Consider the following 12,982-nt stretch of genomic DNA (forward strand, 5'->3'; position numbering starts at 1 on the left):
TGGATCGATGGCTGGATGGAAGGGATGGATGGTGGATGGATGGGGTGGATGGATACATGGGTGGATGGGATGGGTTAGATGGATGCATTATAAAGGTAAGGTGTATGAAGTGGTAAAACAATATTTTATGGTCAAGTTAACTTAACCCTAAACCCCTTGTTTCTAAATGGATTAAAGTAAAACATTTAAAAATTAATAGTTTAGCGGATTGGTTCTGGAAATTCTTTTTTCATCTAAAAACAATTGTGTAGGGATTTGTGTTCATGGCAACACCGTGCGATCTTCCTTTTTTATAGACTATAACAGAATACTAATTTAGTAAAAAAAAATGATCATCAACCATTTAGACTAATCTCATTCAAACTATTTTACCAAACAAGAAACAAAACAAAACTGTGATAACTGAAACCATCTTAGTTTTTTTGCCTATGTCCTCCGTTTTAACCACTTCAATCAATAAATCCTTAAATGTTAATCAAAAGTTTGGATTTCATGTAACTAGGCAAGACATTTTCTGATCTAGTAGGAAGACTTTAAGGACCAGCTAAAACCCTGTCATAGAACAAACGGACCCATCCAAGCCAAATTGGTTTAAATGTGTAAATTAGACTATTGTTGCTATTCAATATTATATCCTGTATGTCCTTGCAAAAGCGTTTTAGATGTCAGAATAACCACGTCATGCACTTTATCGCCAGCAACAGCGAGGTACGCAGCCAAATGTTTAATGTTGTTTGTAATTGATTTTACATCAAAATCCCAAAAAATAAATCCAACTGGTGGTCTGGCTAGAAAGGTATATCATCATGTAAAGACATCCGTCACCGTAAACAGTGGGATTTTATTTTTGGACTCTACTCTCAGCCGGATTTCTTTATCCTAGTGACCCTTCTTTACCCCACCCCGCTGTACCTTCCCTGGGGTCTGTTGATTAAGTTTGGCATCCATTAAGGAATAAAAACCAAATGCTAGAACCATTGACTGATGGGATAAGTTGAGGGGTGTGTGTGTGTGTGTGTGTGTGTGTGTGTGTGTGTGTGTGTGTGTGTGTGTGTTTGTTGTTTGTTTAAACAGTGAGTAAGAATGGGTCTTTGATGACTTGGGTTCAGTTTTGGTTGGCGTCACTAGTCAGACATCAAAACTCAAACCCACACACAGACAGAATCAGCTTTCCAAACTTGACCACCTCGTATCTTTCCCTTCCATTACACAGCAGCTCTCCCTCTTATCTCCCTCTCTGCTGTGTGTGAGAAACTTCGGGACTATCTAAGACCCAGACCAGGATGCACAGTCCTCGGTGAGGTCAGAGATAAAAGACCAGGTCTGGCCAGATAACACGCCCCCTTACCTACTGACCACACGCACACACGCAGAGAGAGAAAGAGAGAAACACACACACACACACACACACACATAGACAGAGAGAGAGAGAGAAAGAGAGAAAACACACACGCACATACATACACACATAGACAGAGAGAGAGAGAGAGAGAGAAAGAGAGAAAACACACACACAAAAAACGTGGGGGGGAAAAAACCTCAAAAAACGCAGAAAGAAAAGGGATAAATACATTGGGGAAAAAGTGACAAAAACGCCGGGAAAGTGACCAAAGTGTTGAGAAAAGACAACCAAATAGTTTTTAAAAATTTAAATTTACACCCAGAAAACAAAAGTTATTGAGGATAATAATAAAAACGTAAGATTCAGAAGGGAGTTTTGCATTGAAGCACAACTACACGCTTTAATCCTGTGTGTTAAACAATGTCCGTTGAAAACACATCACAAAGGTACAAACAAAACAATAACATGGATAATAGAAATATTAATCTCACTGGTCCTAATCTATAAGTGTTTTGGAACCGAGTTTAGCTGGACGTTGTGAGGTGACAAAAGTGCATTCTTCAATTCCCAGATTGACCCTCAGCTGAACAATGTGTATTCAACAAACGAGCCGCATCAAATGGCCGTGAACTCCTCAATACACAGTACCCGTTCTTCCCGAGAGAGGAGGGGGGTGTGTGTGTGTGTGTGTGTGTGTGTGTGTGTGTGTGTGTGTGTGTGTGTGTGTGGTGGCCACAAAAACATTGGTGGCAAAGAAAGCAAGAGAAAGAAATACAGACAGGGCAAACAGGAGGCAGAAACGAGGTAAGAGAAAGAAAATAGAATCGACGGAAGAAAGGAAAAAGTAGAAAGAAAACACACAAAAGTAGCTTATGAAGGAGTTTATCAAATTGAAAAGTTGAGAATTAGTCTTATTGTGTGACTTCGGTGTCTTAAAAGGGTGAGTTTGGATAATAACACAAACTAACTAACCGATGGAGGCAGTGTAAGAGCAGCAACTCCAGTGTTCTGCTAGGTAAAAATCCCTGTTTTTGTGAAAGGAGTCAGGTGGCTTTGAAGAGAGCAGAAATAAAAGCTTCAGTTCCCCGTCTGACAACACAGTAAAGCTGTGAAAATATCCTAAATATAGCATGCACGTATACGTTTAGCTGCAGCCCCCCCCCCCCCCCCCCCCCCGCCCCCCAACAGTGCATTGCTTAGCTTCCGTGTCGGACTGAACGACCCCTTTAATATGTGGGCGTCAAAGCAGCCCAGCTTTCCAGTAGTGGTGCAGGTCCCGGTCCGACCAGTCCGCTGCTTCCCTCTCTCCTGCTCAATGTGATGGACTTCAGACACTCGGTCCATATTTCTCAACGTGCGAGCGTAACAAAAGGAGTATTGTTCGGGGCCCCGACGCTGCTCGACTACGGCTGGAAAATTTTGGACTTTAAATGTGGAAAGGCGAAGGAAAGTTGGAGGCAGAGAAGGCGAGAAGAACGAGGAGAATGGATGGAGGAGAAGGAAAAAAAAAGAAAAAAATGTGGAGAAAGTGGTGGTCCTGATTGCAAATTCCACATCCAGGTTTACTAGAAAAATAAATGAAACTGGTACATGCAGGTGCCCTTGTGAGTTTTAACAGATTTATCAATCAAACTGTTAGCTTGTGTGTGTGTGTGTGTGTGTGTGTGTGTGTGTGTGTGTGTGTGTGTGTGTGTGTGTGTGTGTGTGTGTGTGTGTGTGTGTGTGTGTGTGTGTGTGTGTGTGTGCGCGTGTGTGTGCGTGTGTGCGTGAGACAGAGAGAGGCTGACCCACAAGGTGAAAAGGCCAGACCTTTCACCACCTTCAGAGACTGAACCCACTTCTTTCCCTTCTCCTCCTCCTCCTCCTCTCATCCTCCTTTCCTTACCCATGTTTTCTTCCCTCGCCTCTCTCACCCCTGAAGTCGCCCATCTCTCTAATCTCCCTCCCTCCGTCCGTGTTGTGTTTTCATCCTTGTCTTCCTGTTTTTGCCCCTTTAGCCGACCCGTGACCTCCTCTTCTTCCTCCCCCTTCTCCTTACTCCTTATCGTTTTGTAGCCGATTCACTCTCTCCTCTCTCCTTCCTGTAAACGTCGGCGTTACACCCCCGCCGACCTTTCACCCTCCCTCCTCTCTTCTTGCTCATCAGCTCCATTCTAGTTATTGCAGAAAAGCTGTGATGGCACATTCACAGGGTACCCCCAGGACTCTAAAAGTTAATTGTAAGACTTATGAGACAGTTTTCATACCACCTAGTATTGAACTGAATGTAAAGTTCACGGCCATATAATGGAAAGTCAGGATGGATGATGGATGGATGGATGGATGGATGGATGGATGGATGGAGAATGGGATGGATGGATGGATGAGGATGGATGGACGGACGGATGGCAAGGAGGAAGAAGATGATGGACGGATGGAGGGTGATGAGGGATGGATGGGACGGAAGAACGGAAGGATGGATGTGATGGATGGATTGGATGGATGGAGATGGATGGACGTGAAGAACGGAAGGATGGATGGCTGGATGTGGATGGTTGGATGATGGAGTGAGAACGGAGGGATGTGGATGGATGGATGGAGCGAAGGATGGAAGAAGTATGGGACGGTGATGGATGATGGATGAGGCTGGATGGGACGGAAGAACGGAAGGTATGATGATGATGAGGATGGATGGAAGGATGGATGGATGGGACGGATGGAAGGATGATGGATGGATGGATGGTGGACGGATGATGGAGTGGATGGACGGGGGGAAAAGAACGGAGATGGTGATGGATGGATGGACGGAAGGATGGATGGATGGACGGAAAGAACGGAAGTGGATGATGGAATGGAGGTGGATGGATGGTGGTAGGATGATGGATGGATGGAAGGATGGATGGATGGACGGAAGGATGGATGGATGGATACGGAGGAGTGATGGATGGAGGAGGATGAAGGACGGAGGTGGATGGATGATGGAATGGGGAACGGAAGGATGGATGGATGGATGGATGTGGAGGATGGATGATGGAGGATGGATGGATGGTGTGGATGATGAAGGGGAGGACAGATGGAGGATGGATGATGGATGGATATGGATGGATGGACGGAAGGTATGGATGTAGTGATGAGGCTGGACAGGACGAAGGATGGATGTGATGGATGTTGTGGATGGATGGACGAAGACGGAAGGATGGATGATGGATGGGTGGATGGATGGAGGATGGATGGACAAAAGGATAATGGAGTGGACACAGGATAGATGGATGGACGGAAGGATGGATGGGTGGATGGATGGATGGACGGAAGGATGGATGGATGGATGGACGGATGATGGATGAAATGTTTGTCACATTAAGAGCTCTTATGCTATGAAACTAAAAATACAAATTAAAGTAATTTTAAACATTACCCACACAACATACTCATGACGCTCTGGCATCTATTTTATCTTGCAAGGGAGAAGATTTAAGACCTTTGTACATGAATATCAATACCCTTAGGCCTTATTTTTCTACAATATTACATTTAAGACTAAAACTTATAAGACAACCGCAAGTACCCTGATTAACAAACATTGAGACTCTGTCGTCTCCTTCGTTGGCAACTTTTTTAAAGCCAGACACTACAGGTAAAAACAATGTTTTGTCATCCTCTGGTTAATTTATGCTAGGTTTCTTCTGTAACATGTCTATTTTCAGATCCTAAATAAACATTTATTCAGCAGCTAAAAAGGTTCTTGTCCTCTACTCTCACGTGATGCTAACATTAAACAGCTGAACCAGGAGTGCCTGAAATGCAGTGTTGTCATTTTCTTTCCTTTCTACTTTTTTTTCCCCTCCCATTAAATTATCCCTGTTCTCTCTTTTCTGACCTCTATTCCCTTCTCTCAACTCCTTCTCCTCTATCATTAAAGCTCGCTTGCCCAATCTCTCTATAAGTCTTCTCTCGCCCCCTTTGCCCTTTCTCTAACCTCACTCTCCCTTTTTTGCTCCCTCTCTCAATCGCTCTTTTTGCCCGTTCATATTCTCCATCCTGTCAAAGTTCATGCACTTCCTGTTACTACCCTGCCGGAGAGCCCCCGACACACACAAGCAGCCTGACCCTCTGGCTGATGTTTTGCGGCCCAGGTCACAGTGCACACAAACACCAAAATGTGCAACTCACCCAGTCATGCCCAGTCCACACACCCCCCCCCACCCCCCCCTGTCCGTTTCGCTTAACTGCCACACCCACACACACCACACACACACACACCCCACACACCACACACACACACACACAACACACACACACAACACACACACACACACACACCCCACACACACACACCCACACACACACACACACACAACACACACACACACACACACACACCACACACACACACACACACACCCACAGGTTGGAGTGATGCCAGGCCCCGAGCCGGAGCCTCATCTTACGCATCATATACCAGTCTGTACATTAAACCTTTTGGACTGGGCAGGTGATGACTACGCTGTATACCATGATTTTGCCATTACCCCTTTGATATCTCTGTGTCCCGTTCCTTTCAGGAAAGGAAAAAAAGCTAATTTAAAAAATATTAATTTTTTTTTACCTTTGACAGAGTCAGATGAAATTGCCTCACCACTGTTTAAATATTTGAAAAACCACAGAGAGATAAAGGGTGACCAATAGTATTGATTTATGAAAACATGTACATGCCAAATTTGGAGATACAAGGTTCTGGCTGCTGACAACAACGATAATAATACAAACGTATTGACATTTGTCAGGTGTAAAACTCACGTACTAGACCGGTCACTTTATATAGCGTCAGTTTTCAGAAATCTTAGACCGATCACACACCACATCAGTATATAATATCATTATCACCGTATATATATATGATTATATATTATTATAACACATATATATAAGTATATATCTATATATTTACACAGTATATATTATATATATTTATTATAGTATATATACTATATATATAGTATATATATACACATCACTACCCACACCAACACACACACATTACATACGTATATACATATATCGTGTGAAACAAAGTGGAGTGCTTGTGGATCAAGCTGAGGATTTTAAAAAAGAGAGCGTGTGATAGATGTATGGTGATGAAAGTTATGGTTAATAAGAAGAGGATGAACTCACCAGCACAGTGTAGATATGCAGACAGCGGTAAACTGGAGAGAAATCCACCAAGTCCTGAGCTCCTGGGACCTGCAGAGAGAAACCCAATCAGGCTGGATGTACGCCACAAGATAGGGTTTTGTTTTTTTAATATCCATATTCTTGTAATTTATTTAATGCCTATTGCCAATTTACCCATTTTAGCGTGCGCACGCACACACGCACACACACACACACACAATTTACCCATTTTAACACACAACACAGTGGCAATTTACCCATTTTAACACACACAGGAAATTTACCCATTTTAAAACAGACACAGGAGGCAATTTACCCGTTTACATACACAACCACCCTTGGAAAGTTTTTTGCTTTCTGTGAAGAAAAAAAAAAAAACAAACAGAACCCACAAAAACAATGCAGCTTTGATGTACCCAACAGACACACACACACAACACACACCAACACACACACACACACACACACACACACACACACACACACACACACACACAGTCCTGAGACAAGCCGTAAAAACAAAGACCACTTAAAGACAAAGGTGGAGGGAGAGAGGAGGGATGGAGACGGAGAAGAGGAAGTGAGGAAGATTAAGGGCTGATGACAGAAACAGAAGTTCCTTTCACACATGAAATGCAACCCTGACCTTATCTAGACATAAGAGGGCGGATATCTCGCAATGTTCACCAAAGGGGAAAAATTATACGAGTTTCGGATCCACTCCAAAAGTTGAATGGCTTCTTCCTCGGCCCATGCTACACCCTTCAACTAAGTTTCACAAAAAAAAATCGGTAAAAACGATAGACACGAACGGGAGTGTGTGTTCTACAGACACAAACCATTGTTGTAGAACTCAAGACGACTTTTTGAAGGTCTCGGTCTTGTCTCGGAATCAACCGCATTTTTTGCACTAAATCTACTAAATCTTGTCTCGGTCTCAGATAAAGAAGACTCTGGATTGTATTTCAAGACCGGTCCAGACCACAACTGCCTTTTGATTTAGACATTTCTCATGATCCACATATGGCAATAAAAGGAGGTGAAACAAGAATCTTCTTGGGAAAATTTTTTTTTTTGTTGATGGGAATGGTCAATCTTCCATGTCAATTTGAGGTGTGCCTATGGTTAGCATGTTCCACGTTTTATTGTGACATGCAGTGTGGGGCTTGCACTGGTCTGGTCTATCTCGGTCTCAACCCCCGAAAGTCTCTGTTTTGTCTCTGTCTCTACCCCTCAAAGTATCGCTCTTGTCTCTGTCCTCTACGTCCCTCCAAAGTATCGCTCCTTGTCTCGATCTCTACTCCGCAAGTATCGCTCTTGGTCTCTTCTGTCCTCTACCCCTCAAAGTATCGCTCGTGTCGCGTCTACCCCTCAAGTATCCGCTCTTGTCCTCAGTCTCTACCCTCAAGTATCGCTCTGTCCTGTCTCTACCCTCAAATTATCGCTTGTCTCAGTCTCTACCCCTCAAAGTTCTTTGTCTTGTCTCTACCCTCAAGATCGCGTGTGTCTCAGTCTCTACCCCAAGTATGCTCTTGTCTCAGTCTCTACCCCTCAAGTATCGCTCTTGTCCGTCTCAACCCTTCAAGTTCGCTGTTGTCTCAGTCTCAACCCCTCAAGTCTCCGTGCCTCTCTCTACCCCCAAAGTACGCTCTTGCTTACCTCTTCTACCACCATCAAAGTACGCTCTGGCTGCTCATACCCCTCAAGTACGCTCTTGTCTCTGTCTCTACCGCTCAAAGTATCGCTCTTGTCTCTGTCTCTACCCCTCAAAGTATCGCTCTTGTCTCGGCCTCTACCCCTCAAAGTCTCGGCCTTTACCCCTCAAAGTCTCGGCCTCTACCCCTCAAAGTCTCGGCCTCTACCCCTCAAAGTCTTGGCCTCTACCCCTCAAAGTCTTGGCCTCTACCCCTCAAAGTGTCGGTCTTGTCTCAGTCTCTACCCTCCAAAGTCTCGGCCTTGGCGATGACTTGTCTTGGTCAAGGTGGTCTTTACTACAACACTCAGAGGCACTTAAAACATGTGGAAAAGGTGAAGACCTCTAAAAACAAAAAACAAAAAAAAAACAGGAAGAGGGTTAAGTAAAAAGAAGGGAAGAAGGAAGTAGAAAATTAGCAAAGGACACAATAGAGGACAAATAGGACCAAAAAAAAGAGGAACAAAGAGAGCAAATAAAAATAGGCTTCAGAGACACAGGGGGATGACTGTACATGAAGGCAAGGGGAAAAGACATGGCCGGGGCACGGGGTGGCGTGAGGAGACGGGATGCTGACGGTTGGCATCAGCGCAGCCGTTGGTGCCAGAGCGGCCATAACCTCTGCCGGCCGCGGGGTCAGGCCTTTGTTCGAGCCAAGGTCTTCCCATGAAGAAGGTTGACTTGAGTTTACAGGATGTAAATAAGCAAAGGGGACGACAGGGACCTTAAAACAGAATGGCAGCGCGGGGGTGACAAGTTCAGCTCTATTCTCTTCAACTTCATTGTACTTTGCTTTCCTTGAGTGTGAACAACAGAAAGGACTTCTGATCCGCCAACGGGGGCCGTGAGGAGTTCAGTGCCGAAATGCTTTCTGACCAGAGTTTCTACAAGTTCATCTTTTGAACGGTCCGTAAACATGTTCGTAGAGCTGGGACGATACGCCAAATTTTCACAATACATGGGTGCAGATTGGATTCTAGGAGTTTTGCGATTCGAAAGTATTCAGTGTTGCGATTTTCTTTTCCTTCTTTAACAAAAACAAAAACACTTCTAGAGATAATATCGTGAGACATTTCTAAAAACTCATTGTTTTGTAAAAGACAGAACGTACATCACGTCAGTCAGACTTTTAACTCATTTGAAGTACATAACATGGATATTCTGCATTTTCTGCTTTTGCTCTGTTTAGCTGGAAACGGATATGATGTAGTCGCGGTCGGCGGAACGGTATGAACAGAAAACATTTAGGTGAAGAAAAAAGAAAAAATAGCTTCACTGCTATTCATGGAGCTTCAGCAGGTGTTCCCGCCGTAAGCCGAGAAGGGACACAAGGAAGAGATGAAAGAAGACAGAAGGATATGAAAGAAAAGAGTCTCTTTTTTTCAACGAGGGCCCGGCTGGGGCCAGTCAGATTGATGGGAGCATTAATGTAGATCTGTGATAACAGAATCATGGACAAAATTGGGAATAAAAAAAAAAAAAAAAAAAAAAAAAGCTATAAGACTCCATAGGGCCTACATTAAGTCAGCGCTAAAAACTAACTGGAGATTTGAAAACGTAACTACGTCCAAGTTTCTAACCGAGCCATCCCACTGTACCTGTAGTTTCTACATAAAAAAAATTGGGTTTTACTTAAACAAAAATGTCCCAAAAAATAATGTGGATAGTTGGAAAGAAAAAAAAAAAATGAACAAACATCAGAATAAGTGACAAAAGAACTGGAACAAATAAACATTTTAATTTTAAATTTCTAGGGAAGTTTAAGGAAATGCAAAAATCGCTATTGTTGGAAAGCGGCTAATAATTCCCAGTGGTTTATGCCCAATGGGGGGCAACTGTGGCCCGGTGGGCCACCAGGCGTGCAACACATTGGGGGAAACCCCGGGAGAAAAGGGAAGGAACTGGATGGACCCGTTTAGATAGGATCCATGTTGGAGATTATAGGCTTTCCTTATTGTTTAGCTTGAAAAGGACATAGACAGAAGGACAGGTGACATACGTTCATGTGTTTGTGTGTGTGGTTGTAGTTCTCTCACTTCATCTTCCTCATCTTCATCCTCCACATCCAGTATGCCAGAGTCCTGTTCCGACACTGGACTGCCCCCATGCCCGCCACTGTCCGTCGCCGCCGCTGCCTCCTTTCGGCTGCGTCGGCCAATCAGGGCCCTCGGCTGTGTTGAGACGGAGCTGTCCAGGGAGCGCTGCAGCTGCGCCTGAAGCACAACACAAAAAGTAAACATCAGAAGAGGCATACAGGCCAAATTCAACCCTTGGACATACGTTTCTGTTTGCTTCTACTTTAGTTATTTCCTACATTTCCCAGAACACCTTTCAAAAGACACTGAGGAGGAAAGGGAACTTGTTGCATTCCACGTCTGGCGCAACTTCAGAGCAGTGGAAGCTCTTTGATTTTCAAGGTCTGACACCAAAACCAGATGTTCAATGATAACAATGGCACACCGTCTGCAATCAAACCATCAATCCATTGCAACGTCCCGACATGTGCTACAATCACACTTCATATGGGGAGACAGAGAAAGATAATAATAAAATAATGACTCAGATTAGCCAGATTCCCATTTGAGAGTTTCGGTAAAAGCTTAGAAATTGCGGATGATGAGATGACTGGTTGAGGCATTTGAGAAAAGTCTGCCACTCCTCGTCCCATAAAAAAAAAAATTCAAATGGAAAAAAAACTATAAAAAGTGATTTACAAAAGCACCTAAGAATACACCAGAGGGAAACCTCAAGCCAGGAAGGGAAGAACAGGAAGGATGGAGAGTCAATGGATCAGAAAACAAAGCACATAAAATTAGTTCGGAGGACTTTAAAGGGAAGACGGGGACAGCTTACATGTTTTTATCCATGCTTCTGCATGTCAAAACCTTCAGTTAAACCTGGTACATTTGTTCCATTGATGTATGTTTAAGCTAAGAAGCTGAAAGCGTTTTGTCAAAAAATTACAGAGCGGAACACACAAAAAAGGCTAAAATTGACCATTTTACACCTTGTGCATCACTTTGAAAAACTGTGTTACCTTAGAGGAAGAAAATGTGTCAAAAAAACTGCCATAAAATGATATATATTATTTTCCACATTTACTTACTTTAACCAACATCTGCCCTGATCATAATATCCATTCATTTCAAGAATTATAACTCTTTAAAATGCCAGTCTGTTTACAAAACACCACAATTGCATTTTTTTCTGCATACTAAATGCTCATGGGATTTTTTCCTCACACTTTGGGATATTTCAACAATGAGCAACAACATTCATGTTAATGCAGTGCTCCATAATACAGCAGCAACGCCTCAAGTGGAAACCAGAAAAATAGCATGTACAAATAACGTGGGAAAATGACTCACTCGTGTGGAAAATAGTAAAGACTAAATTTGAAGCCAGGGCTGTACTGTGAGTTGTGTATTGTTGTTGGTTATTGTAACACCTGAAAGATTGCATGCTGTATTTACATATCTATTGATTTTGTGAGGGAAAGATTTGGTGAAATGAGAGGCAGGACCAAATAACCTATTTCTTTCCGCCTGGTCCTTCTCGAACATTTTGTCTTGTTTTGTTAATTTCTGATTGATTGTGTTTAATTTACGGTTTTAAAGTGTTTTGACTTGCAACATTATTGATTGTTTGATATAAATTAAACTAAATTAAATTAAAAGCCCGATATAATGGAACGTATGAGCAGGTATGAAAACGGGTCAGGGGTGAAATATATATATATATATATATATATAGAGAGAGAGAGAGATAGGAGGGACCGGGGCATGCTCCCCCAGAAGAAAAATTTAAATATTCCATATTTTGAAGCATCAATCTGATGCATTTTGAGATGCATTTTTTGCCAACCTGGGGAGAGCTGGAGAAACTCAACTTCAGCCATGAGTCAAAAATATGATGACCTCCTTACTAAGTATTACGCAAGCCGTTTCATGCCAGCCTGTCACTGGGTCTAACATTTACAGTATATTAGGTAAGGACACCATATATGACAACATAAGTTATACGACTTACAGTTCTTAAAGATGCACACAAACAATCTCAATTGATTATCCTCCGGACAGTTTGTCTCTTTTTTGAAGTATTTGTAATTCGTTACTTCCCATCGCTGCTAGCAGCTAACTTTAATAACAATATCTAGCTAATGTTAGGCTAACGTTAACGGTAGCGTAAGCTAATAATTCTCCACCGGAGCTTTAGCGTTAGCTGGCTAACGTTGCGTTCCCTCGTGCTGTGTTCAATGACTCAATTCATCAAGCTGTAGCTAACGTTAGCTAAACCTATGGCAACAGCGCTCCCGGGTAACTTAGATATACTAGAAAATATTAAAATTATTGAAACCATCACTCACCAAATACAGTCAGGTAGCTAGCTAAATCGCCGAGGCCAGGCGTGCTTTCAGCTTCTGACGGTCTAGGTGTGCACGCTCTGGTCAGCACGCGCGAAGCGAACCGCTTGTAAACCAATCAGGTAATGCTATTCCACTACCTTCACAGAGAAAGAAAATGGTGATGCAAGGCCCTTTGCGCTAATATTTCCACGCGCTCGATATTTTTTAATCAAATCTACATCACGTAGGTCACCTAGTCGGTAGCAAAACGGCGAATTTCGCTGAAAGGTTAATGGTTTTCATGTCTGATGAGTGTGTGCTGTAATGTCCATGGGAACAAACATTGTGGTTTTATTGGGTTTCAATAGAGACATTTTTGTCCTTAAGGGTTTGAGTGTCTGCATTTTGATGAATACAGATAGCTCAGGTCCTAACTTCCAAAATGGGGGGG

At 43.0% G+C, this 12,982-nt stretch overlaps 1 protein-coding gene across 4 annotated transcripts in view; it reads right to left on the bottom strand.

The window, feature by feature from the left end:
- exoc6b (exocyst complex component 6B) overlaps positions 1 to 12,982 on the bottom strand; it is a 116,065-nt gene that overhangs the window by 64,666 nt on the left and 38,417 nt on the right. For all 4 annotated transcript variants that reach the window (XM_032499412.1, XM_032499410.1, XM_032499411.1 and 1 more), the window contains exons 7-8: positions 10,223 to 10,399; positions 6,494 to 6,562 (exon numbers count right to left, since the gene is read on the bottom strand). In XM_032499412.1, the coding sequence (XP_032355303.1) occupies positions 6,494 to 6,562; positions 10,223 to 10,399 (246 nt within the window). The remainder of the gene's footprint in view (positions 1 to 6,493; positions 6,563 to 10,222; positions 10,400 to 12,982) is intronic.

Source organism: Etheostoma spectabile, chromosome 19 (assembly GCF_008692095.1).
Source record: "Etheostoma spectabile isolate EspeVRDwgs_2016 chromosome 19, UIUC_Espe_1.0, whole genome shotgun sequence".
In the NCBI taxonomy this organism is placed as follows: Eukaryota; Metazoa; Chordata; class Actinopteri; order Perciformes; family Percidae; genus Etheostoma; species Etheostoma spectabile.